This window comes from Schistocerca serialis, chromosome 3 (assembly GCF_023864345.2).
Source record: "Schistocerca serialis cubense isolate TAMUIC-IGC-003099 chromosome 3, iqSchSeri2.2, whole genome shotgun sequence".
Lineage (NCBI taxonomy): Eukaryota > Metazoa > Arthropoda > Insecta > Orthoptera > Acrididae > Schistocerca > Schistocerca serialis.
Window position 1 is genome coordinate 883,825,080 of NC_064640.1, and position 27,509 is coordinate 883,852,588.

At 47.6% G+C, this 27,509-nt stretch overlaps 1 protein-coding gene across 1 annotated transcript in view; it reads left to right on the top strand.

The window, feature by feature from the left end:
• LOC126471297 (translation initiation factor IF-2-like) overlaps positions 1–27,509 on the top strand; it is a 197,779-nt gene that overhangs the window by 23,464 nt on the left and 146,806 nt on the right. Inside the window, exon 2 of the mRNA XM_050099417.1 lies at positions 402–650. Coding sequence (XP_049955374.1) covers positions 402–650 — 249 coding nt within the window. The remainder of the gene's footprint in view (positions 1–401; positions 651–27,509) is intronic.

Consider the following 27,509-nt stretch of genomic DNA (forward strand, 5'->3'; position numbering starts at 1 on the left):
GGTAACCGTTGACCACGCAGACTTAGGTATGCGAACGATACGCATTTTCGAACTGCCATTCGAACTTCCTGCTGAGGAAGTCGTCGCGGCACTCCGCCCATACGGCACAGTCCATGGCCACACTGTGGAGAAGTGGACACAGTTTCGGACGTATCCTGTCCTAAACGGGGTCCGACAGGTCACCATCGATCTCCGAAGCCACGTCCCGTCCTACTTACAGATCGGCGGATGCCGTGCAATAATTATATACGACGGCCAGCCTCGGACCTGTTCCGGGTGCGGCAAAGAAGGCCACCTTAGATCCGAATGCCTACAACGGCGTATTACGCAACTTCCAGCTGCCGAAGAACCACCTACGTCGCAACCGACAGTGCTACCGGTGACCTGCGCCGCTGCTCTAGCTTCTCCTATCGCTTTGCGTCGCCCGGGCGTCACCAACGACGCCACCAACGAGCCCGACCAGACACCGACGGAGAGCGCTTCGGACGGCCCGCCGCCTCGGCCGGCCATCGACGCCGCTCCGACGATGCCGACGCAACCAGACGCTGACCCTGACCTCGGCAACACGATGGAGATCGAGTCGCGCATCGTTCCTACAGTGGCCTTCCTGCCAGAGCGACGCGACTCCCTTCCGTCGTCGGACACGGAGGGTCGCACAAGGAAACAACGTTCTCCGAAACGACGCAGGCGAAGACGTCGCACAGTTTCCGGCCAAGGGGAGACGTCACAAGTCGAGGAGGACGCAACCGTCGACCAGCGCGAGGCCTCAGAACCCGCTACTGCTGACGAAGACGTTACGAGCGCGGAGGCATCCACCGGTGTGCCTGCGCCCCGTGCTGATGCTGAGCTAAATTGTGAACATATCTCAGGCGACACTACATCACGCACCATTACAACATCTTCTGCAGACAAAATGGAAGATACACCAGTGTCCGCTTACACAGCGTGGCACGAGGAGGAGGTCGAGGAGCAGGACCCGTTACGGGACCCTGCACCGTCACGGCCTCACCACTAATCATACTCTCCCCAGAATCCCCTGCGGGCCAGCGGGATAACGTTCCGCTGCAACGCCCACGCCCTTGCGCGGACAGCGGAGTGGACCAGCCTCCATCAGTCCGACACCAGGCCTACCGGATAGCAACCATCAACACTAACAACATCCGTTCCAGGGTGAAAATCCTCCTTATGCAGGAGATGTTATGGGCTTCGGATACTGATTTCGTCCTTCTGCAGGAAGTTCACTTGGCTACTCTCCCGGATATCAATGGCTATACCGCCCACGCCTCCGCGAGTGATCCTATGGGCCGCGGAGTGGCCATCTACGTCCGCCACGGGATTTCTGTGACCGATGTCGCCTTCCTTCCATCATCTCGGGGCATGGCACTCACTGCCATGGGGACACGCATCATTAATGTCTACGCTCCATCAGGCACCGACCGGCGGCATGAAAGAACCCAGTTTTATTCCGAGGAAATCGCTCCCCGGTTTCTAGGGCCTTATGACCACTGCCTACTAGGAGGTGATTTTAACTGCATTCTGCATCCCAAAGATCAGATTCCCCACTATACTACATGCCAGGAACTACGTGCGAGACCTCCTGCTTCACGATACCTGGGAAGTTCAACACGGCGACCGTTCTGGCCATACCTTTCTTACCAGTCATTCCGCAAGCCGACTAGACAGGATATATGTCTCACAAACTCTTAGATCTGCGATACGGGGCGCCGAACGCTGGCCGCTGGCCTATTCCGACCATTGCGCTTACATCTGTACGGTCCTCCTTCCGCCGCAATTAGTATGGCGCAGCCGTGCGCCATGGAAACTCAATACTTCACACCTGCATGACCTGGCATGTCGCCAACAAGTCACTGAAACGTGGACAGCCTGCGAACGACGCGAAGCCCGCTACCGCTCGACATTGACATGGTGGTTTGACTGCACCAAGCCGTCGATCCGTAGGACACTGATGAGATACGGGAAGGGCATGGCCGACTGGCATAGCAACACTGTTGACTTCTATTATGCGATTCTCCGAGATCTGGACGCTCAACCGCCAACCCCAGACAGCCAGTTGGAACGGCAAAGAACTAAGGCGAAGATAATTGCACTGGCTCGCCGGAAACTGCAAGGGGTCGTAATACGGACGCGGCACCACGATTACGCGGATTTAGAAATTCCATCCATGCATGATATAGTGTCCGACGAACGACGGCGACGTCGGCAGATCATCAGCATTCTGACCACGCCTCATGGCACGCAGGTGACCACTCAGAATGACATCGTCCACGCATTCGTCGATCACTACCGTCGTACTTATAGTGAAGAAGATGCTGAAACCGCAGCAGACGACTCCATTTTGTATTACGTCACGCGCACCCTCCCCCACACGGAGGCGGATGCTTTGACAGTGGCGGCCACGCGAGACGAATTCAACAACGCAATCGCCAAGGGTGCTGTCAACAGATCGCCCGACATTGACGGCTTACCGATTGAGTTTTACCGTACCTTTCGGGACCTCATGGCACCACGGTGGACGACTATGTATCAAGAACTGATGACATCTGACGAAGCAATCCCACCCGTCTTTGCTGAGGGCATCATCATACCAGTCCACAAATCAGCCCGTGGTTCGATGGTCACAAGTTACAGACCGCTCACCCTACTCAATGCCGATTACAAGATTTTCGCAATGCGGCTCCGAACAATACTCCCTCATATCCTCTCGCCAGAGCAAACGACGCCTGGAGGACAGGTTAACATACAGACTGCCACAGGGGAATGCCGCGACTTAATTGCGATGGCGGCGGCCTGCAGACTCCGTGCAGCGGTCGTCGCTATAGACTTCGACAGCGCCTTCGATAAAGTGCGTCATCGTTTCCTTCTTTCGGTGGCAGCCCGAATGGGCATCCCCCCTCCGTTACTCGACGTCATCCGGCGTCTTTACAACAGTGTCAGTTCACGTGTCCAAGTCAATGGCCGTTTAGCAGGGCCGGTATACCTATCTGCCGTTCGATACGACAAGGGTGCCCCCTCTCTACCCTCCTGTATGCCATGGCCCTTGAGCCCCTTAATGGGGGCTTGATGACCAAGCTCTCTGGCCTCACCCTACGCTAACACACTTTTCGCTGTCGGGCATATGCTGATGACTTCCTCCTCCTCATTCACTCCGGCTCTGAGATTCGAGAAGTCCTCGAATTGATTACCCGTTATGGGGCTGCCGCTGGCAGTGCCATGAATGTCTCCAAATCTTCTGCGATGCACATTGGACGAGGCCTCCAGGAGGGTGAAGTGGCCCCCCTACCGCTTGTGCGGACTTTCCGGTACCTGGGCATTACCTTTACCCCCACGGTCACACGCACAGCGGCAACGAATTTCCGTCTCCTGTTACACGTCATCCGCAACGACGTCCGCCAGAACCTCTTGCGCCGCCAGGACACACTTCAATGGGTTGAGTTTCTTAATCTTTATGTGGCATCAAAATTGGTCCACATCGCGCAAGTTCTCCCTCTGGTCTGGCGTGAGGTCGGTCGCTTGACGGCGCGTTCGGCACGGGCCCGCCCGTTGCGGCGCGCCGTAAGGCACGGAAGCTCGCACTGGAGCGTATCGCTTCCAGTCGGGTGTGCCGCGGCAGTCCTCACAGGGGAAGTGACGCGTCTCCCATAGCCTCTCCTTCCCAAGTGGCTCTTTCCGCCTTCCCGTGGTGCCAGATGTTAAGCTTGGCATTCTGCCTTGCGACAAAAGGGAGAGCTGCGACCCAACCCGATGAGAAAGCGAAGAGTGCGTGGCACAGGGGGAGCTGTGTCGAGGGACCGAACACCAGTCACTCTCTGTTCGCAGGGTACAGACCATCAGGTGCTCTGCATGCCGGCGATCTCGTTTGTCGGCGTGGGATCGCGGCGCGAGTCGGCAAGGGTGCTTCGCCGCGCCCCTGGGTAACCGGGGCGTGTTCTGCCAAACCCAGGTGGTGGTGACATTGCCTGGGCCAGGTTAGATGGGTCCAGACCGCCGAACGTCTGGGGGACCGGCCCGCCACCTGAGTAGGAGTGGGTCCTTGGCCGAGAGGTGGAAACTCGGGCAAGTAGGCGGCGAAGGGCGAGAGGTGCATCCGCCTCTCCGGAGTGCGGGGTGCAGTTGCCGAGTAGCGTCGCGTGAAATCGTCGATGACGGAGTCACCGAGGGGGACCAGTGCACTGGTGACGGTGCGCTGAACCCAGCAGCTCTGAAGTGCCCTTGACCTAGGGGCGAGGTCGGTGGGCGAGCTGCAGAAGTCCCCCCCCCCCCCCCCCCCCCCATGCCAGAGGAGCCGGTCCGGGGTAAGAGACGGGCTCCCACTTCTTTTTATCACTCGTACAAAATGGCGACATCAGAGACGAGTGATACTAGTGCGCCTTCGAGAACTTCTTTTGTGCCTGATCCCTCTCCACAGGACGAGGTGGGACAGGCTGAGGAGGACTACTCAATAATGAAGAGGCATTCAAAAATTACGTTGCTCCTGGAGCAAAGTATAAAGAATGGAAAGATAAGCCAGGCAGCAATCCTGCAAATAAAAAATGAATTGGCTGCATGGGCAACTGCCCATGCAAAATTGGAAGGACGTGTAGAGGAGCTGGAAAAAGAGAACACCCGTATGAGACAACAGCAACAACAACCGAGCAAGACCTGGGCGGCGGTGGCTGCACAACCCCCCACCAGACAAAACAATACGAAAGAAGCAATTGACAGGGTGACTAAAAAACAAGAGACGGCAGTCTTTCTTAGGACCTTGTCGGGACAAGATACTAGTGTCAAAAGGATTCAGGAACTTCTAACTTCAACAATCGACCCTGTAAAAGACAAGATAAAGATTAAACGTGTCAAACCAAGCCGCAACTAGGTAATCGTAGAAGTTGCGTCGTAAGAGGACAAAAACAAGCTTCTGGAAAATCCGAAACTAAATGCAGTTGTAAAATGCGAGCCCCCAAAAAAGAGGAACCCATTGGTCATACTGTACGATGTTCCTACAGTAATGACAAACGAGGAACTGGGTGAAGCAATCAGAAAACAAAACTTTGAGGACATGAATGAAAATGATTTTCAAAATAGCTTTAAACTGAGATTTAAGACGGGTCCTCGGGATCGTGATGTCGTACATCACGTTGCCGAGGTCTCCGCAACAATGTGGAGAAAAATAACAGTACTGGGCAGACTATACGTGGGATTCCATGCTATAAATACCAGAGATTACATTGTGGTACCTCGTTGCCATAACTGCGGCGACTTGACCACATTCTGAGGCATTGCACCAGGGGGTCGGCCTGCTCCAAATGTGGTGACAACGGACACACCCGGAAAGATTGCAAGGCCACAGGTGTTTGCATCCCTTGCAAGAGTCGTGGCAAGAAGTCTTGTGGAGCCACAGGACGAAACTGCCCTACCTACAGGATGCTTGAACAGAGATTAATATCTCGAATCGACTAGGCTGAAAACGGCACAACATGCAGGATGCCAAAGCATAAATCCCCGAGCAAAAGGAGGAGGGATGCTATGAGAGCAAGCAGATTCAGAAATTTCCTGAAGTCGCTCGTCAGCGCCGACGTACCAACAGTCGACAAATCTATACAAACAGAGTCCCCCACCAGGGACATTGGCACTCAAACCGAGCTCCCCTCAGAGGTCAGAGCACCCTCCTCCCAATGCCGGGACACGCTGCCGACTAAAAATCTACAACGGCAAGAGCATCCTGTGGTAGTGGCAGATAAAGCTGCCAAACCTGTCCAAGTAAACACCATTACAAGCTCCACCGCCAACTCCATCACCAAAGACAGGCCGGTGGTCAGGTTGCCACCTGTAGACCCGGTAAGGGTGTACCCAAATCTTGAGTACACCATGCAACTAGCTAGGCTGGAGCAGCCGATTACCCTGACCACTGCCTTACGACATGTGGTCCAGGTAGGACACGAGTACGAACGGAGGCTTCTCGGTGATGGAGGCTGTGGACAGAATACAATTAAAGTCGGTGAACCTCCCCACTGACTTCGGAGCACTGCAGAACCTACTCAAAAAAGTGTTTGAAAGACGAGGAGAAAAATTTGACCTGGATGAAATTTACCATCAATCAGTGATGGCAAACGGACGATTAGCATATGACTGGAACAAAACCTGGCCACATGACCACATACATACTTACTTTCCATGACGACCAGAATAAAAATTGGACAACTCAATACTCATAACAGTCGACTAGTAATGCAGGAGCTCCGAAAGGAAGTGGTGGAAAAGAGACTGGACATACTATGTTTACAGGAGCCGTACACTCTGGCTGGAAAAGTTGCGTTCACTGCCGCAACATGGCAAATTGTTAGCAGTGGGGACATCCCCAGAGCGGCCATTCTGATAACAAACACTGCACTGCGTGCAACACCTCTGTCACAGTACTCCAATAGTCACTGCAACGTCGTGGAGATACAATCTCCTGCTGGAATTGTTATCATTATTAACATGTACTTTCAGTACGGAGATAGAATTGAACAACACTTAGATCATCTAGCGAGTGTGGCCACGGCGTTGCGGGGACGCAAGATCATTATAACTGCTGACATAAACGCCAAATCCCCCCTATGGTACAGTGGCACAAGGGATGAAAATGGTGCTAAAGCAGAGGAAATGATAATGGCTCTTCAACTAGTGGTGGCAAACAGACCAGGCAATCCCCCCACCTACTTGGCTGGAGGAGGACAGGGCACTAACATTGACGTGACATTGGTCACGTCAAACGCAGTGAATATGCTACAAGAGTGGAGAGTGGAAGACAATGCCATCACCAGTGATCATAATCTAATCACTTTTATTGTAGGAGATAGAGAGTGCCGCTGGGCCATGGGGTGGGAAGTGCAAAGAAATTTCAGGAAAACAGACTGGGAACGCCTAGCCAGAGAGTGCGACATTCCTCCATTACCAGAAGGAGACGTACGACAGGACTTTAACGTGGACGACAGAGCCGAGGGACTGGTACGTGCAATAACAAGGGCGATTAAGGCGGCCGTACCAACCAGGAGGAGGGCCGTGGCGGCCACACCGGCACCATGGTCAGCCGAGCTACAAGAACTACGTCAGTCTGTCAGGAGGCTGAGGAAGCACTACCAGCGCAGTGTCGTCTGGTGGGAAAAGCAAAGATGGCTGCAGTTATACCGGGAGGCAAAGGACAACTTTCAAAAAGAGCTACAGAAAACCAGAATAAATAGCTGGGAAAATTTTGTAACCAATCAGCTGGCCCTCGATCCTTGGGGTGTGCCATATAGATTGGTGAGGGAGAAGATCCGCTCCCGAACGATGATATCAACGCTCAGGCACGGCGACGGAATGACGGAATCTTAGCAGGAAACTGCTGAGGTCCTCCTCCGATCGCTGTTGCCTGACGATGACAGGAATAATGACACCGAAGAGCAGTGTCAATTACGAAATGAAGACCTTCATAGGTATGCAAATAACGAAGCGGTCCTCCCCTTCTCTGAAGAGGGTGTTGCTGCTCTTATCAAGTCCTTAAAGAAAAGAAAAGCCCCAGGCCAGACGGCATTGTGTCGGAGGTGGTGCAGTTCTTAGCCCCACAGCTAGTTGCGCCACTTACACATCTCTATAACGCATGCCTCAGACAAAGCAAATTTCCTAAAATATGGAAAACCGCAAATGTGGTAATTATTAAGAAAGGCCTCGAGAAGGATCCTGCTGAAGCCAAATCCTACAGGCCCATCTGCCTGCTGGACGGTTTTGGCAAACTCCTTGAAAAGTTATTGGCAAACAGACTGACTGCTTACCGCATGCTGCAGGGGATGAGCGGTAGGCAATTCGGCTTTAGGCCGGGGCGATCGGCATCTGATGCAATCGCCCTGGCGGCCGAGGTCTGTGGCTCAGCCTCGTGTAAGTATGTCGTTGGCATCATGGTGGATATCAGTGGCGCCTTCGACAACCTGTGGTGGCCTTCGCTTTTCTCCTGCCTTCGGGAGAAGGAGTGTCCAGGGCTGCTATATGGGTGTTTGAGGAGCTATTGTGAAGATCGTGAGGTTTGGCTATCATCCCCTAGCGGGAAAGTCCGGAAAACTATCACCAAGGGTTGCCCCCAGGGCTCCGTGTTGGGTCCCCTTTTTTGGGACATCCACATGGAGCCTCTTCTGGATAGCCTGCAACAGAGCGAAGAGATGCTAGAGGTGATAGCCTACGCTGACGACCTCCTCCTGCTGGTCGGCGGCCGAAGTCGCGAGGACATAGAACCAAAAATAGAAAGAGCACTAAATAAACTACAACAATGGTGCCGTAACACGAAAATGACTATCTCACCAACCAAGTCGACTTACCTATTACTTAAAGGACAGTTAATGAGAAACCCGACTGTGAGAATTGACGGTACGCCCGTTCTTCGGAGACGAGAAACGCGCTACTTGGGAATCATCATCGATGAAAGGTGGAACTTTGCAAGTCACATAGAAACCGTAACCCAGAAATCTCTACAATTATTAAATAACCTGATTTCCATAGGACACAAGAGATTCCACCTCCCGCCTCATTTAATCAAGCTATATCACAACAGTATACTGACGTCAATAGTGGGTTACGGCTCGGGAGTCTGGGCTCACAGGCTCACGAGGGTGGTGCCTGCCATGACGATGAGGAGAGTACAAAGGAACATGGTATTAAGGTCCGTGGGAGCTTATAGAACATCTCCAGGAGGAGCCCTGCTAATCATAATGGGGCTCTCTCCCTTAGATATAAAGATTAGGGAACAGGCTGCATGGTACTGGGCCAAAAAGGATAATATCACCAAGGTAGAGGAAATTATGTGGGCACCAGTCAGGGAAAAAGGGGAGATAAGGGGAAGGGGGGTAGATCTATGGCAGGAGATATGGGAGTCGGACGAAACTGGTAGAAGAACCTTTCAGTTCCTACCAGATGTAAAGGAAAGATTAAAAATGAAGTATTTCGAGCCAACTCGGGGGATGTTCCACTTTCTCACCGGTCATGGCCCATATCCGACTTATCTAAGTCGGTTTGGGAAAGCCGGCCGAAGTGGCCGTGCGGTTACAGGCGCTGCAGTCTGGAACCGCAAGACCGCTACGGTCGCAGGTGCGAATCCTGCCTCGGGCATGGATGTTTGTGTTGTCCTTAGGTTAGTTAGGTTTAACTAGTTCTAAGTTCTAGGGGACTAATGACCTCAGAAGTTGAGTCCCATAGTGCTCAGAGCCATTTGATTTTTTTGGTTTGGGAAAAGGGCGACGCCTGCGTGCGACTGTGGCGCACCGGAGGGTACTCCTGACCATGTGGTTTATGAGTGCCCCATTTTCGATGATGTAGCCGGGACATTGAGACAACAACTACCAAATACAAATACCTATGACCTTTTAAGACAAGAGGAGACCTTTCAGAGACTGAATACGCTAGCAAACGAGGTATCACAAAAAGTATTAAAAACCTTTTTGAGAGACCTTCATGCATAGTTAAATAGAAATCACCGATTTCGACCACTGCCCCAATCCCATACCGCCTGTTCGTGGATAGGTCGACTTACAGTTGGAATCCGCCACGGCCAGGACCAGGGGGACTGGGGTGATACCGATTAGAGACAACGCACCGATTATGACGTAGAATAGGAAGTAGATTTAGTCAATTAGAATAGGATAGTAAATTAGGAACCTGAAGCGATAAACTATCCCTTGCCTGCCCTGCGCCAGGGGCACGCTCATAGGGATTAGCTCTATGAGCAAGGCATCAAAGTAGGTTTATACTAACACTGGCACAACTGTAACGCTGCAGGCAGTTAGTACTAACCTTTTGTAGTAACTAGGAATTATGCTAACTAGTAAAATATGAAGTAGTCTGCCTAGTAATAATCGTAGAACTGTCTATAGTTAAGTAAAATGTAGAAGCTGCTATTGTATAAAAAGTAGAAATATAGGACCCACTAATCACTAAGGTGGTGGGTCAATTATGTATAATTATCATTTATGAAATAAAGATTTAAAAAAAAAAAAAAGTTCTCCCTCTGCCAACTGCAATTGGGCGCAACCTTCAGGCTGCTTTTGGCTATTATCTCATGGCTGGTTCCATGTTTAAAGTCCGTTATGAGACACTTAACCCTGCCCTCACGGGATGGAGGCGTCTGGCTCATCAATGTCCGTATGCGAGCTGCAGCCTTGTACATGAGTACCATGAGAAAACAGTGGATGGGCCAGGGTACATCTCTAAGACGCAGCTTGCTTGAGGTCCTCCTATCTGCTTCCACCTCACCACCGGTGTCTGTCGGCCATATCGTGCCTCATTTGTCCCATATTTCGACCTTTTTCGTCGACTACAGTTACATACATACCAGTCTCCCTGATACGCGCCCACCCAGGACTAAGGATTTTTACAGCCTGCTGCTGCGCTGTGTTCCCCGGAATGCGATGGAGACCAAACATCCCTCCATCCAGTGGCCCATAGTCTGGACTACCGTCCACCAGCCCTTCCCCCCTACGAACGTCCGGGCACTGTGGTATCACATAGTCAACAGGAAATTTGCCACGAAGCAGCGACTGCACAACATTGGCTTGTCAGAATCCCCTCTTTGTCTCCTTTGCCAGCAACTGGACACTGATGAACACCGTCTGACATGTGCCTCTTCGCAAGATGTATGGCGCTTCGTCCAGCAAATCATTGCCTGCTATCTCCGGGTGCCACCAGACACAATCGAACCTCGAATGTTTCTATACCCGGAGGAAAGACATTTTCCCGCCACCAAATGCCACGCTATTACCGTGTCCGATTTTAAACCGCCTACGATCGATTCTACTTCTGACCTCCGCGGATGGGAGAGCGCGTCGCAGATGGCGCGGATTTTATTTCTTTTTGCTTTTCCTTTTTCTTTTCTTTTTCTTTAGCCAGAATTTATATTTCTTTTATTCTTTCGCCGATGTGTTCACATAATTTCATGATAATAGTGAATATTACAAAAACACATGCAAATAAATAAATAACAACGCCTTCCACTACTGTTGATTCCTGTGTCTGCCACTTCCCTAAGCACCACAGGCTCGGTGGTGGTGAGGGGGACACTGTGGCCAGGCCTCGGGTTCCGACCCCTGCCCACTTTGTCCCCCGAGCCCCCACCGGTCCACTACCCCCCTCCCAAAAAAATAAAATAAAAAAGAAATAAAAAAATAAAAATAGAAAAAAGTAGTTAGCGTTAAAAAAAAAGTGGTCGCCGCGACAGACTGTCAATCCTAAGGGCCCGGGTTCGATTCCCTGCTGGGTCGGAGATTTTCTCCGTTCCGGGACTGGGTGTTGTGTTGTCCTAATCATCCCCATCGACGCACAGGTCACCGAAGTGCCGTCAACTCGAAAGACCTGCACCCGGCGAACGGTCTACCCGACGGGAGGACTTCGCCACACGACATTTTTTTTTTTTTATAGCGATTACATACCGTTGTCTCCAAAATAGACCGGAAAGGTTCAATACTATTGAGATCTGGTGACGGTGGGGGCCAGGGCAGATGCGACAATTCATCTTCGTGTTCAAAAAACCAGTCCTCACGAAGCTAGCTGAGTGAACAGCGGACCTGTCGTCTTGGAACACATCAATATTGGATAACAAGCACTGTACTGGGCGGTTACAACTGCAGCTACTCCAGGCGGTCCAGTATGGGCTGTAATTATCGTATGGCAGCGACGCTTGGTAGATATGGTAATGCGTTAATGCGGAACAGATTCACGCTGTGCGGCGACGCGATTCTTTCCGTTCCTTTACGACGGACCTGCACCTACTTGTGGACATTGTCTCAGCAGATCATCAGTAGGGAAGCCGAGTGAAGCCTACTGTACTTCGACGTGAACCAGGCTGCAATTAAAGTCACTTAATCTACGTTTCGGGAGAAAGTTTTCACACGAAATGAAAGATTGGAAATTTTGTCCATAATTAATATATCTGAATCTTATGTGAACAAGTATCACTGCCAAGCCCGGGCTAGTCTTAACACAGTCACTCACAATCCCTTTGACTCACGTTAGTAAGTTTATGGTGTTGCATTTCCCGAAAATGTAATATCTACAAAAATACGGATTGTTTTTGATTGAGAATGCTCGACAAATTTTAAGTCTGTCGGTACCTAATGCAGTCACAGTTTTTAGCCACCGACCTGCTCAATACGCCACGCGGAATTTCTCTCTTTTCTCGTCACAAATTTCACTTAAAAATTCCGAAATTTCTACGCACCCATAGGAATAATTATGCCGTCAATTTACAACACTTTTGATGTATGAAACACTGATAGATCGGGCAACTTATCATTTCCATCGGAACTACTACTACACACGTCCGAACTGTTTCATGGCTAGGCTCCGACTCCTCTCTAAAATACTCTAAGTCTTCTCTACCAGCAGAGAAAGGCGCGCGAAGAATATTGCTTTACCATTGGTCAGTTTACTCAACAGCCAATAGCAAAACAACATTCTCCCGCGTCAGTCCACGCTTTTCATCAATAACCAATCCCAAAATAGTAAACCTAACGACTGCACTTTTTACCGACGAAATTATCTAGTATGCTGAAGTTTTGTTTATGCATAAAGTTGTTTACCATTGTTATTTATACCTCAATTAACTTTCCCTTTAGCATAAACTTACTTTACAAACCTATTCTACAAAAAACACCCTTTGTCCACATCCATACTTCTTCGAAATGTTCCCACACTAAATCCCACTACATAACTCGTTAAACAACTTTCTTCATATTAACCTTAAACCACACTCACGCATCATTCATATTGCTAAAACACATTTATAAGATTTTACATACACAAAAAGACATAATAACACTTTATGAAAATGCTAGAACAGTTTTTGAAAAACATTGTATTACTTTAGTGCACTCTAGTGGGCACAATCGAAACTAAATCACAGTCCCCTATCCAATACTGTCCTCTATCGGCTGATACATAAACTACGTGCGCGTCCAGTCTCGCGTCACCATCTGTCACTATCCAGCTCTGACACACATCTCACACTTAACCGCCTCCAAGGCAGGATCGGTATACGGCGCTACGCCTCAGCTGGAGAAACAATTAGTTCCTATTGTGGCCACCAAGTGCTGATCAGGCGCTGTGCACTGTTTGTATGATGGTATCACATCCACGCTCTCATTTGATGAGCCATAACGTGAGTGAACAGTATGACTATCGAGAGGAGAGACCGTGCGCTGACAGTGAAGCTGTTTTAAGTGAATGCAGAATTACAGTGCTGCATTGAGAGGGTATTGCCGACTGAAAGGTCTTAGGAGAGCTCTTATGTCATTAAGTGGTTTAAACAACACGTGATGACATTCGAAAATACTGGCGAGCTTGGTGTGGCACCTGGAAGAGGAAGGCATCCTACGCTGGTGTAAATCATTGACGAGGTATCCATGCAATATACAGACAGTGCAGCAACTGAAACTTTATGATCCGCAGCAACGTTCTAAATTTGCTCTTCGGTTTCTGGCACGGATCGAAGTTGATGACATATGACCGGGCAATATTATATGGAGCGAGAGGCATGTTTTATGCTACAGGGTGCAGTGAATACTCAGAACTGCCGATTTTGGGTACTGTTTAACTGCGCGTTGTGAACGAAGAACCACTGCACTCGCCGTATGTGACCTTTGTTGACGTTCCATTCTCCTTCGAAGAGAATACGCCGAGGGGGCGTGTCAGGTGTATCGTGACTTCTGCACTTTATCGAGATCTCCTTATACAGCATGCGATTCCCACTTTGGAAGAGCACAACTGTGTGGAAACCACTGTTTTCATGGCAGATGGGATAACACCTAATGTTGCTCGCCCAGTGAAAGATCTGCCTAATACAAGATCATTGCATGTGAATCACTGTGATTTTTGGCTCTGTGGTATCCAGAAGAACCAATTTCCCAGGGTAACGTTCAGTCTCTATCTGTTCTGAATGCAAGTATACAGGAACACGTTGCTCATATTCCACTGGAACTGCTGCGAGCAACTGTTGATGACGTCGTTTTGCGGATCCAGCATCTCGGCTGCGTCTCCGGTGCTTATACTGAACAAATTCTCTAAGTGGCAGTTAATAATAAAATCAGCATTACGCCTATCTGACTTGTCTGACTTTTTCTGCTCACGCCTCATTCCTAATCCATTACATATGGAAACATATCGTTACATCTTTCTTGGATTCACAGTGCCAGATTTGCACCTGTCGGCCAATACTAGAACTATGTTTTTCCAGCTTAAATCGGTTCTGCAATGGCACATTAGAATTCTACAAGTTTCGCTGCCATATGATAATTACAGTCCACAATGGAACTCTGTGAGTGGCAGCACTTTAATTATAACCACTCGGTACCATGCGATTAATCTGATCAAACATAAGGTGGACATAATCTTTGACAGTAATGCGACCTTGCAGAGTAACCGTAAGGCCCATGGATACCACTATATGGCTGCCCGAATTACCACCTGAACCCCCCTACGTTTCACTCTTGGGACGGAAACTCGTTCAGAAGTTGGAATCAGTGTGAAACAACTCATCTGACCAGATGACGTTATTCTGTAGTCCATACTCCAGGTTTTATAGCTTCGGCACCACGTTTGCCTGTTACAGGCGTTTACATCACTAATAAATGGTTTTGTAATTCTAGCTCGCCCTACAATTCCCTGCTTCTAGAGCTCCCTTCGTATTGTTTATTTAATTTAATTACTTAAAACCCACAACAAAATAAATGACATCAAAGGGAATGAGAATGGTGTTGTTGAAAAATTAATAACGAGGACCTACGGTATCACAAACCGATTTATTAACTAATATCAAGGGCAAGAGGGAAAAACATATAAACAGAAGCTTCAACTATGTAAAATTTCGTTAACACGAACTCAGGTTGGTTGGCAACAGACTTGGGGAACCTAACTGGAATTTACGTGTAAGTGAGGCTGGCTACTGTCAGTGGAAGGACGTCAATCTAGGCAAGCACACTCTGCTGTATCGTTCCACTGATTGGTCTCTCTCGTCAAGATACAATCAAGCATACAATAGATACTGGGAGTGACTACTGCAAGTACAAGGCTGGTATGACAAAAAGATGGTCGTGAAAGCGATTGATAGGCTTCTGAATTTGCCGAAGCTGCGCAACGTTACCGATATAGTTGGTGAAAGACAAGATGCTGTCGTCAGTGTGAGGGCCCTCCTCAATCGTCGTACTTCGGGAGATGATCCCATGTCCTCCGGTGATTGTATCAAGCCCCCGAAAATGTTAAGTTTCGCCCGGGTTCAAAAATGGTTCAAATGGCTCTGAGCACTACGGGACTTAACATCTGAGGTCATCAGAACTTAGAACTACTTAAACCTAAGTAACCTAAGGACATCACACACATCCATGCCCCTGGCAGGATTCGAACCTGCGACCGTAGCGGTCACTCGGTTCCAGACTGAAGTGCCTAGAACCGCACGGCCACACCGGCCGGCTTCGCCCGGGAATCCGGACGTCTTTACCACTAACTGCTCTCTCCATAGAATCGAAAGAGCTCTAGCGACTGTACCTCGCGACGGTCGAGAATCTCCCTTTTGCTCAAAACCTTCCGAAAAACAGCCGTTCCCCCCAATGTTCTCAAATAAACCTATCACGGCCCAACAGTGGTTACTGTGCCAATCATCTTTTCTAACAAGGAGACTCGATCTTCCTCAACTAGTCGGAACAGAGTTCACCTTCGCGTCAATTGTCTCCTCAATATCCCTCATCACTTCGTCTATTTTTCGTCCGCGGTTGTCAGTATCATTGTCTCCACATTATGAGACAGTCTCTGGTCGTCATGGGTAACAAAGTTTGAGACTTTCTGCCGGTATTTGTGCTCATATCGCGTTCTCATCGAACCACACACGAACCCCCTTTCCCTTGTTCAAACGGACTTCGACTCTTCCGAGGTCGAGTACCGCCTGATACTCCCTGAGAAAATTCATACCAATAATTAGATCCATAGCTAGGCTTGGTACCACTATAAAATTAATCTCCAGGTGGTGTCCTTGACACAAACTCAATCCTGGCCTGAAGATTGATCTCGGTCCCTTTTCCGGCTATTTTCCCCTCAATTCGCGTCTTGGTCTTGGCAAGCGTTGGTCAACTTCGCTGCTCCGAACAACGCCGGAAAGCATGTTCCGAAATTGCCGTTACGTTACTACTACTGTCCACAAGACCTTTAATTATTACGTCTGCTATCGTTACTGATATTACCGCTTGGAGATCATCACGGGTGACTACGTCTTTCTCCTCCATTAATACCGCCAGTACGCTTGGTTTTTAACGAGTTCGGCAGCGACGAGATTGCAAACCTCTTTCGCGCCCGATGGCGCCAATTTCGTGGAGGGCTACTGTTACGTGTGTTGTGTGAGGGACTGGGTGTGCGAATCTCAGCCGCCTCTCCTACCCGATGATTCCTGACTCCATCGCGCCAACCTCCAGAAGCTTGCTGTTTCTGTTCCCGCTCTCTCCAGTTACAATCGTAGTGTCCCTGCTCGGCTCTGGTACCAGTAATTTCTGCGGTCGGGCTGAGGTGCTCTTTCCTCTGTCCCTCCCTGTGTACTGTGGCGCTCAGTGTGCAAATCCTTGTTCTTACGCAGCTGCTGGTTGTTGCTGCCTTTGTTTCTGCATTTACCCCTTACATTATATCTCTCATATATCAATTCCAGCTCGCTGGGTAGACATTTGAAAGTTGCAGTGTTGTCTCCGCACCTACCAACAAGTGCTTGTTGGCACTTCATGGGGAACTTTGAGAAACAGAAACGAATAATTTCCGACAGGCTGCAGGGTGCGTCTAAGAACTGGTTCTTCTTTAACAACGCCTCGTAAATTCTTACCGGTCCTTTATATCCCGAAGATTCGAGTTCAGGCCACATCATAATCTCCTGTTTTGCTCTTTCCTGCATTTCTCGTGGTCAATAGGTGGCGAGAAATGCTTCCTTGAACTCTTCGAGCCGAGCGGTCTTGCGGCTGGTCCCGGCGGAGGTTCGAGTCCTCCCTCGGGCATGGGTGTGTGTGTTGGTCCTTAGGATAATTTAGGTTAAGTAGTGTGTAAGCTTAGGGACTGATGACCTTAGCAGTTAAGTCCCATAAGATTTCACACATATTTGAACATTTTTTCGAACTCTTCGAATGTGCTGCACTTTACCGCGACATCTTGCGTTTTTTCGGCGGCCGATCCCTCAATATGCGCGCAGATAAGTTCCAGCTTCGCACTGAGGGTCCATGAAGATGTTAACGACCGGGTGAGATGTCCAATCCAAATTTTAGGATGTAAGCCACCGCCATTTTCCCTAAAATTTTGAAATTTTAGGACGGACAGAAAATGCTTCTGGTCCAATGTATGTTCAACCCTTACTCCTGAGAATCTGTCAGGTTCCGTCACGGGGATTAGGTCCAGATGATGGGACACCTCGTGTCCTCCGTGGCCGTCACATCTACCAAAATTCTCCGGGAACTTGTCCGGCGTATTCCTACCCATCGGCTGAGAGGTATCGCGTGAGTGCGCACAACACGCGGCAGAGGACGTGGCTTGCATCGCACTGCTCTGTGAACCACCCGATGACGTCACTTGTGCCGCTGAAGTTTCACAGCTATGTAACTGTTCCACCGCCCAAGGTCTCGAAGTCTTTGTCTGCAGCTTTTCCTCTACTTCTACATCTACATCTACATTCATACTCCGAAAGCCACTCAACGGTGTGTGGCGGAGGGCACTTTACGTGCCACTGTCATTACCTCCCTTTCCTGTTCCAGTCGCGTATGGTTCGCAGGAAGAACGACTGCCAGATAGCCTCCGTGCGCGCTCGAATCACTCTAATTTTACATTCGTGATCTCTTCGGGAGGTATAAGTAGGGGAAGCAATATATTCGATACCTCATCCAGTTTCGCACCCTCTCGAATCCTGGACAGCAAGTTACACCGCGATGCAGAGCGCCTCTCTTGCAGAGTCTGCCACTTGAGTTTGCTAAACATCTCCGTAACGCTATCACGCTTACCTTAACCCTGTGACGAAACGCGCCGCTCTTCTTTGGATCTTCTCTATCTCCTCTGTCAACCCAACCTGGTATGGATCCCACACTGATGGGCAATACTCAAGTATAGGTCGAACGAGTGTTTTGTAAGCCACCTCCTTTGTTGATGGACTACATTTTCTAAGGACTCTTCCAATGAATCTCAACCTGGCACCCGCCTTGCCAACAATTAATTGTCTGCAGCTCGTGGTCGTGCGGTAGCGTTCTCGCTTCCCACGCCCGGGTTCCCGGGTTCGATTCCCGGCGGGGTCAGGGATTTTCTCTGCCTCGTGATGACTGGGTGTTGTGTGATGTCCTTAGGTTAGTTAGGTTTAAGTAGTTCTAAGTTCTAGGGGACTGATGACCATAGATGTTAAGTCCCATAGTGCTCAGAGCCAACAATTAATTTTATATGATCATTCCACTTCAAATCGTTCCGTACGCATACTCCCAGATATTGTACAGAAGTAACTGCTACCAGCGTTTGTTCCGCTATCATATAATCATACAATAAAGGATCGTTCTTTCTATGTATTCGCAATACATTAGATTTGTCTATGTTAAGGGTCAGTTGCCACTCCCTGCACCAAGTGCCTATCCGCTGCAGAACTTGCTGCATTTCGCTGCAATTTTCTAATACTGCAACTTCTCTGTATACTACAGCATCATCCGCGACTTGAGCTAGTCGATCATTTACTTTGGCAATATTCTCCGTGTTAGCGATCACTGCCGTATGTCCCTGCGCCAAGGCGTTCGAACTTTTGTTTGCCATGGAGCTCGCTCGTTTTGCTCGGATGTCAGCAGCAAGAGCGATCTTCTTCGCACCCGCTGCTTCTATTCGTGCAAGGCGAGCGTCTTTCTTCGCCGCCGTCCCGAGTTTGAGTACATCAGAAAGTTTTGCCCCAAAGTCGTCCATGCGTTCGCTAATCTGCCCCTTTAATGCGATCGCCTCACGCTCTATTTTATGTTCCAATTCTTCTGCCTTCTGTTTCCTTCTTCTTTCTGAATTATCTATCTGCTTCTTAAGCTAATCCAGGAGAGCGATCACTGGATCAGGTTCCGGCTCATAATGCATGCCTGCCCTTGGCGAAGCATCCCGTGATTCACGAGCGCTCATGCTTTGGCGTCACACTATGTGTCTGTCTTCAGTCTCCCTTTCCGAATTTCTACTCGTAACTAATTCGTGTAAATGGCCGCGGCCGTCTCCATCATCTGACTCGTCAGCTATGTTCATTCCCTGTTCCGATCGCGCATCATCTATCAGTACCGAATGCATACCACACGTGCTTGGGCCTGACTGCTCCTTGGGAAACCCAACTCACACGTCACAAGAAGTGGCGACATCACCGTTATTAGCGTGTTTCATCGTATTTCCCGAGTCTACTAGACTCTGGCCATGAAGTAACTTCGCTTTAGTCCTCGTCAAGATTCACGACAACGGAGGATAAAAAGAAGAAATTATTTTGCGTGGCCCGCAAAGAGAACAAAAAAAGGCACACAAAACGAAAACTATGCGTATGTAAGAACACCTAATAATATTTGACTCTCAAATATACTAAACAAAAACACACAAGAATTGAAACGCAAAAGAAAAACACGAATGTAATTACAGACTGATTACTGTTATCGGAGGAAACCGAGGGGAAAATTCGTTCACCAATCTTCAAGCTAGCATATTGTAGCATCAGTTCTCCGTCTGCCAAATTACTAAAAACTCGGAACCACCATGGCCAAGAGGTGCCACATTTATCGATAGCGCAAGGAAATCTGACATTAAACAGGGGCCCCTGTGTGGATCATCCCTGAATTGGCTAACTAGACATAAAATTAATTTAATTACTTCAAACCTATAACAACATAAATGACATCGTAGCGAATGAGGATGGGTGTTGTTGAAAAATTAATAACAGGAACCTACAGAAACACAAAGAGATATACATCTATATCTACATCTACATGGATACTCTGCAAATCACATTTAAGTGCCTGGCAGAGGGCTCAGCGAACCACCTTCACAATTCTCTATTATTCCAATCTCGTATAGCGCGCGGGAAGAATGAGCACCTATATCTTTCCGTGCGAGCTCTGATTTCCCTTATTTTACCTTGGTGATGGTTCCTCGCTATGTAGGTCGGTCTCAACAATATATTTTCGCATTCGGAGGAGAAAGTTGGTGATTGGAGTTTGGTGAGAAGATTCCGTCGCAACGAAAAATGCCTTTCTTTTAATTATATCCAGCCCAAATCCTGTATCATTTCTGTGACACTCTCTCCCATATTTCGCAATAATGCAAAACGTGCTGCCTTTCTTTGAACTTTTTCGATGTACTCCGTCAGTTCTATCTGGTAAGGATCCCACACCAAGCAGCAGTATTCTAAAAGAGGACGGACAAGCGTAGTGTAGGCAGTCTCATTAGTAGACCTGTTACATTTTTTAAGTGTCCTGCCAATAAAACGCAGTATTTGGTTAGCCTACCCCACAACATTTTCTATGTGTTCCTTCCAATTTAAGTTGTTCGTAATTGTAATACCTAGGTATTTAGTTGAATTGACGGCTTTTAGATTAGACTGATTTATCGTGTAAACGAAGTTTAACGAGTTCCTTTTAGCACTCATGTGGATGACCTCACACTTCTCGTTATTTAGAGTCAACTGCCACTTTTCGTACCATTCAGATATATTTTCTAAATCGTTATTCAGTTTGTTTTGGTATTCTGATGACATTATTAGTCGATAAACGACAGCGTAATCTGCAAACAACCGAAGACGGCTGCTCAGATTGTCTCAAAAATCGTTAATATAGATAACGAACAGCAAAGGGTCTATAATACTACCTTGGGGAACGCGAGAAATCACTTCTGTTTTACTCGATGACTTTCCGTCAATTACTACGAACTGTGACCTCTCTCACAGGAAATCACAAATCCAGTCACATAACTGAGACGATATTCCATAAGCATGCAATTTCACTACGAGCCGCTTGTGTGGTACAGTGTCAAAAGCCTTCCGGAAATCCAGACATTAATTAACTAATATCAAGGGTAAGAGAGACAAACATATACACAGAAGCTTCAACTGTGTAACATTTCGTTAACACGAACTCAGGTTGGTTGGCAATAGACTTGGGCAACCTAACTGAAATTTACGTGTAAGTGAGACTGGCTACTGTTAGTGGAAGGACGTCAGTCTAGGTAAGCACACTCTGCTGTATCGTTCCACTGATTGGTCTTTCGCGTCAAGATACAATTAAGCATGCAATGAACACTGGGAGTTACTACTGCAAGTACAAGGCTGCTATGACAAAAAGATGGTCGCGAAAACGATTGACAGGCTTCTGGATTTGCCAAACCTACGCAACGTTACCGACATAGCTGGTGAAAGTCGAGATGCTGTCGTCAGCGTGCGGGCGCTCCTGAAGCGTCGTATTGCGGGAGATGACTCCACGTCCCCTAGTGATTGTAAAGATTCAGCCGGGTGTACGGACGTCTTTACCACTAACTGCTCTCTCCGTAGAATCGGAAGAACGCTAGCGACTGTATCCTGAGGCGGTAGAGAATCAAGTCACAGCCTCTTCCTTTAGTTCACAACCTTCCGAAAAACAGCCGTTCCCCCCAATGTTCTCAAATAAACCTATAACAGCCCAGCAGTGATTACCGTGCCTAACAAGAAGACCCGATATTCCTCAGCTAGTCACTGCAGTGCAGTACACATTCTGTTCTCCGAAAAAACAGTACACAATGCCTGCAGGACCTGCTGCCCAAATCCCTGGCGCATTTCACAAGATGAGGGAAGCTCCATGGTGAAATCAAGCTCCGTCTCGTCCATAAAACGATTCAGTGGGCGTCGTTTTCACTGGGTGCGGCGGCATCTAAGAAACGCGACATCCGAAGAAATTTGTCATCACAGGGTAAGCTGTTCTTGTAATAAACACATTAAGCGGGCACCAGCTCGACGCCGCTTTACCGGCACCCGTACACCAGATAATGAGACCAGACTCCCACACCGCGTCCAGTCCCTAATAAAGCAGTTAGGCCGGTGCCAGGATGCCGGCCCCGCCAGTTTCTAACGAAGTGTCATTTCGCATTCAGCCACGACGTTTCCACCCTCTTGCTTGGCCGACAGGGGAACGAAGCTGACCGCCAGAATGGCAGCCCGTAAACCACTGCCTGCGTCGGTGACTACAAAGGAACCCTCAAATTCGCTTGCTGATCGGAGGAATTTCTAAAGCTGCTCCTAATGCTATTCTCACCCCCAGAGTCCAAAAATCTGTCTCTGCAGCCGCGTTTAGTTCTACTACTGCTTCTCAAGTCATGCAAGTACTGTGAGATTGCCGGCCGTTGTGGCCGAGCGGTTCTAGGCGCTTCAGTCTGGTTCCGCGCGAAAAGGCTCGGGCATGGTTGTGTGTGATGTTCTTAGTTTTAAAAAGTTCTACGTTCTAGGGGACTGATGATCTCGGATATTAAGTCCCATAGTGCTCAGAGCCATTTGAACCATTTACTGTGAGATTAATCAGTACGCTACTGGCCATTAAAATTGCTACACCAAGAAGAAATGCAGATGATAAACAGGTATTCATTGGACTAGAACTGACATGTGATTACATTTTCACGCAATTTGGGTGCATAGATCCTGAGAAATCAGCACCCAGAACAACCACCTCTGGCCGCAATAACGGCCTTGATACGCCTGGGCATTGAGCCAAACAGAGCTTGGATGGCGTGTACAGGTACAGCTGCCCATGCAGCTTCAACACGATACCACAGTTCATCAAGAGTAGTGACTGGCGTATTGTGACGAGCCAGTTGCTCGGCCACCGTTGACCAGACGTTTTCAATTGGTGAGAGATCTGGAGAATGTGCTGGCCAGGGCAGCAGTCGAACATTTTCTGTATCCAGAAAGGCCCGTACAGGACCTACAACATGCGGTCGTGCATTATCCTGCTGAAATGTGCGTTCACTGTGATGTCGCCAAACACGGATGCGACCATCATGACGCTGTAAAGAGAACCTGGATTCATCCGAAAAAATTACGTTTTGCCATTCGTGCACCCAGGTTCGTAGTTGAGTAAACCATCGCAGGCGCAGCGTCAAGGGTAACCGCAGCCAGGGTCTCCAAGCTGATAGTCCATGCTGCTGCAAACGTCGTCGAACTGTTCGTGCAGATGGTTGTTGTCTTGCAAACGACCCCATCTGTTGACTCAGGGATCGAGACGTGGCTGCACGATCCGTTACAGCCATGTGGATAAGACACCTGTCATCTCGACTGCTAGTGATACGAGGCCGTTGGGATCCAGCACGGAGTTCCGTATTACCCTCTTGAACCCACCGATTCCATATTCTGCTAACAGTCGTTGGATCTCGACCAACGCGAGCAGCAATGTCGCGATACGATAAACCGCAATCGCGATAGGCTACAATCCGACCTTTATCAAAGTCGGAAACGTGATGGTACGCATTTCTCCTCATTACACGGGGCATCACAACAATGTTTCAGCGGGCCGGAGTAGCCGAGCGGTTCTAGGCGCCGCAGTCTGTAACCGCGCGACCGCTACGGTCTCAGGTTCGAATCCTGCCTCGGGCATGGATGTTTGTGATGTCCTTAGGTTAGTTAGGTTTAAGCAGTTCTATGTTCTAGAGGACTGATGACCTTCGGAGTTAAGTCCCATAGTGCTCAGAGCCAATTGAACCATTCGAACAATGTTTCACCAGGCAACGCCTATCAACTGCTGTTTGTGTATGAGAAATCGGTTGGAAACTTTCCCCGTGTCAGCACGTTGTAGGTGTCGCCACTGGCGCCAACCTTGTGTGAATGCTCTGAAAAGCTAATCATTTGCATATCACATCATCTTATTCCTGTCAGTTAAATTTCGCGTCTGTAGCACGTCATCTTCGTGGTGTAGCAATTTTAATGGCCAGTAGTGTAGTTTACCCTAACCCTAATCGTCCATGTGTTTAATATCAAGCAGGGAGAATATAGATACACTAAGGACGAATGAAACTGTATGATAATCGCCGAAACAAATGAAAGGGGAGGTGCATGATAGGTAATACCACGGCAGTGTTCTGTCCGGAACGCACCACCGTCTTTCAAGGATTCGCAAGTGTGACATTCAGTTCTGCAGTGAATTTTACAGCTGTCGTCGTCTTTTTTTCGACACAGCTCTCTTTAATGACCGTCCATCACGATCATTCCACACACACTTTCGTTCGCTTTGACGTAACAATAGATGATGTTTCTCCTTCTTCCATGCACGCGGTATTAACCTTGGATCTAGTGCCTCTTGAAACACGAAGCACTTCGGTTATCTTTGGTAAGTAAGCACCTACCATATGAGCTCCAGCGGTTTGCCCACATTCGAATTCACTTAGTTCCGACATAATATACTCAAAACTACGCAGAACACTGCTCTGACTTGGAAAGTATTGAGGACATTGCACAAGGGCCGTTCGTTGTCAAATATAACAGCGCAACGTTCAGGCTTGGCTAGCATCTGCATTTCTCGTGGTGTTTCTGTTTTTTGTTCAGCTTCTGTAGCACATCTAAAGAAACTGGTTCACTCTCTTCCTTGTCGAATGGAGGCCATTATCAGTGTTAGTCACAGTGTTACACGGTAGTAGTGTTAGGTCTCTTGGAGATGATTCGTCTTCTGTCTGGTGTGCGTACGTCGTATGCTTGTCGCAATATATAGTGTTTGTTGCTGAAGTATAGCGGCGGAGAGCCATGTTAGACACACCTATGTCCGGCCTAATTCTCTTCTAGTGGACCGCATTAAGTACATTCTGGTGTAATGTCTGTTGGTCCAACACACCGTACATCCACAATGAAGCAAAGGCCGTACTGAGGCTCCGTAAAAATTGAACAGACAGAGTTGGTCTGTTTTCCACGTTCCATCAACAATGAATTTTGTAATATTAAACAGTTTTGGGGCCCATAGCAGCGCTGTAGTACACGTTCATCATCATGTTCAGAAAACACATATCTTGTGAGAAGAAACTGTATTGCACCTGGTAGTAGCGGAGTGCCACAGTACATTGCATGAATTACAATTCTTATAGAGGAGCACTGGATGAAGGGGCTGTTTATTGACATCAACCCTGGCAGTATCAAGAGGGGGGAGGGGGGGATTAATTTATGCCTAGCTTTTGAAAAATCATTATTGTTTTTAATCAATTCTTTTATCAGATTCAATATATGTTTTAAATTTTTCAGTTAAACTTAACTCAAAAATTTAAGTTTCAGTAGTAGATGTCACTTTCCCAATGAATCTTTTATTCGATATTTCCAAGTTCACAGCCTTACTTACACATTAATATCTCTTTAACAGGCATATTGAGAGTACAAATCAACAACAACGAACATATTTGTATTTTTTGTTGTTGTGGTCATAAAGTCGGCAGTACACCTTATTGAAAGTGCGTTTATATTACTAAGAGAGTGCTAAAATGTAGTTTCGTTTTTTTCTGTTTCTGGACCCTATTTACATGTGTAAATAAAAAAAAATGCTGTCAATAGAATTCAACAACAATTTACGAATTTTATTCTTTTTTAAATTCTTTTAGGTGGGCATAAAGTATCTTCCCTCTCCTTGGTAATGCGTGTTACGGTAAACGCCTTGGTACTGGTTGCGTTAAAGAGAGTTTTTTGACCTCTTTTTGCGTGCACAGGCAGGGGACGGAACGCGTAGTTATCTCATGATGGACTTGCCCTAACACGATCGCTGCTTGTGAACAGATAGTGACTGGGGGAGACGGGATTAGTCTTCATTATCTGCGTAGATCGCCGTCCACATTAAGTCCTCCTTCCACTGGTGTGTTATTATTTTAGACTGTAAACTCTCAGAAAAGGGCGTCATGATCTTTGAAATGCTTATCTTTCAGACAGAAAATATTTTCGATTGCTCCATGTCTATACCGCACTTATTTGTGTTAAACTATAGGATGAGAGCCGGTATTTTGTTTCCAGCAACACTCCTTTGTTACACACAATTGGATGACCGTTAATTGTAATATATGTTCATTGGATATAAAATACTGACCAGGTCTAGTGGTACTTCTAAAGAAAAAATACTAATCTTGTTTTTTTGAGGATCTCCTTCAATCCGTTGCTTGAATTTCTTCTGTCTGGAAAGAGATTCTCTTGTAGGTCTGGAAACCTCATAGGTTGATGTGTTTCTTGAATAACATACACGACAAACTGATTCGTATGTAATTTTCACATTTAATAATCCTAGATGCCTTGCTGCCATCAATTACAATGTTGTACGCAACACGAATTTACAATTTGTCCAATAACTGAGCACAACAGAAAAACTTTATATCCCTCCTCCCTTCCTTCCCGCGAGAAAAAACACACGACCCCCACTCGCACACGGTTAACATCGTTCCAAAGTACATCAGTAAAGATATAGTCATACTAAGATCGAAACGTAGAACATTAAATCGAAAATAATTTATAGAACATGAAATTCACTCAGCAACACAATAGATCAATTATGAAAATATATATATTTACATAAACAAAAATTTATCTTTTTGTAGTACAGTAATCTTATGAAATTTGTTTTTAATCACAGGAGTTCAATTTTGCAAGATTATTATAAAATAATTATTTTTTTGTATTTATCTTTTTAATTAAGCATTTTTAGTTTGTTGAATGATTTTAGTATTAAGTATCAGATTTTAAATTTATTTTTCCAGTGTGAATGTTGTTTAGATAAATTAATTTTATAGGTGTCAGAGAAAATTTTATAATTGTGTTAGCACGTCATGTACTACTGTACAGCCGGAGTTTAAAACATTTCAAATAAGATCGAAAAAAGGATAAGTTCGTAAATTTGAGAATATACATGGTCCAAACGGCTTATTGCACGTTATACCCCCTCCCCCCTCTCCCCCCCCCCCCTTCCCATCCGAGAGTTTCGCTTGCATTTCTCTGCGAGAGGATGTCTCGTAGGTGAGCACAATGTTTACAAATTTGAAAAGTAGAACATGCAGTAAAACAAGTGTTTACGAAATATCATCGTAGGCTTTTGTGGCCTGAATAATTGATGACTGGTCGCCGTGCTGGATCCCAACGGCCTCGTATCACTAGCAGTCGAGATGACAGGCATCTTATCCGCATGGCTGTAACGGATCGTGCAGCCACGTCTCGATCCCTAAGTCAACAGATGGGGACGTTTGCAAGACAACAACCGTCTGCACGAACAGTTCGACGACGTTTGCAGCAGCATGGACTATCAGCACGGAGACCATGGCTGCGGTTACCCTTGCCGCTGCATCACAGACAAGAGCGCCTGCGATGGTGTACTCAACGACGAACCTGGGTGCACGAATGGCAAAACGTCATTTTTTCGGATGAATCCAGGTTCTGTTTGAGGCATCATGATAGTCGCATCCGTGTTTGGTGACATCGCGGTGAACGCACATTGGAATCGTGTATTCGTCATCGCCTTACTGGCATATCACTCGGCGTGATGGTAAGGGGTGCCATT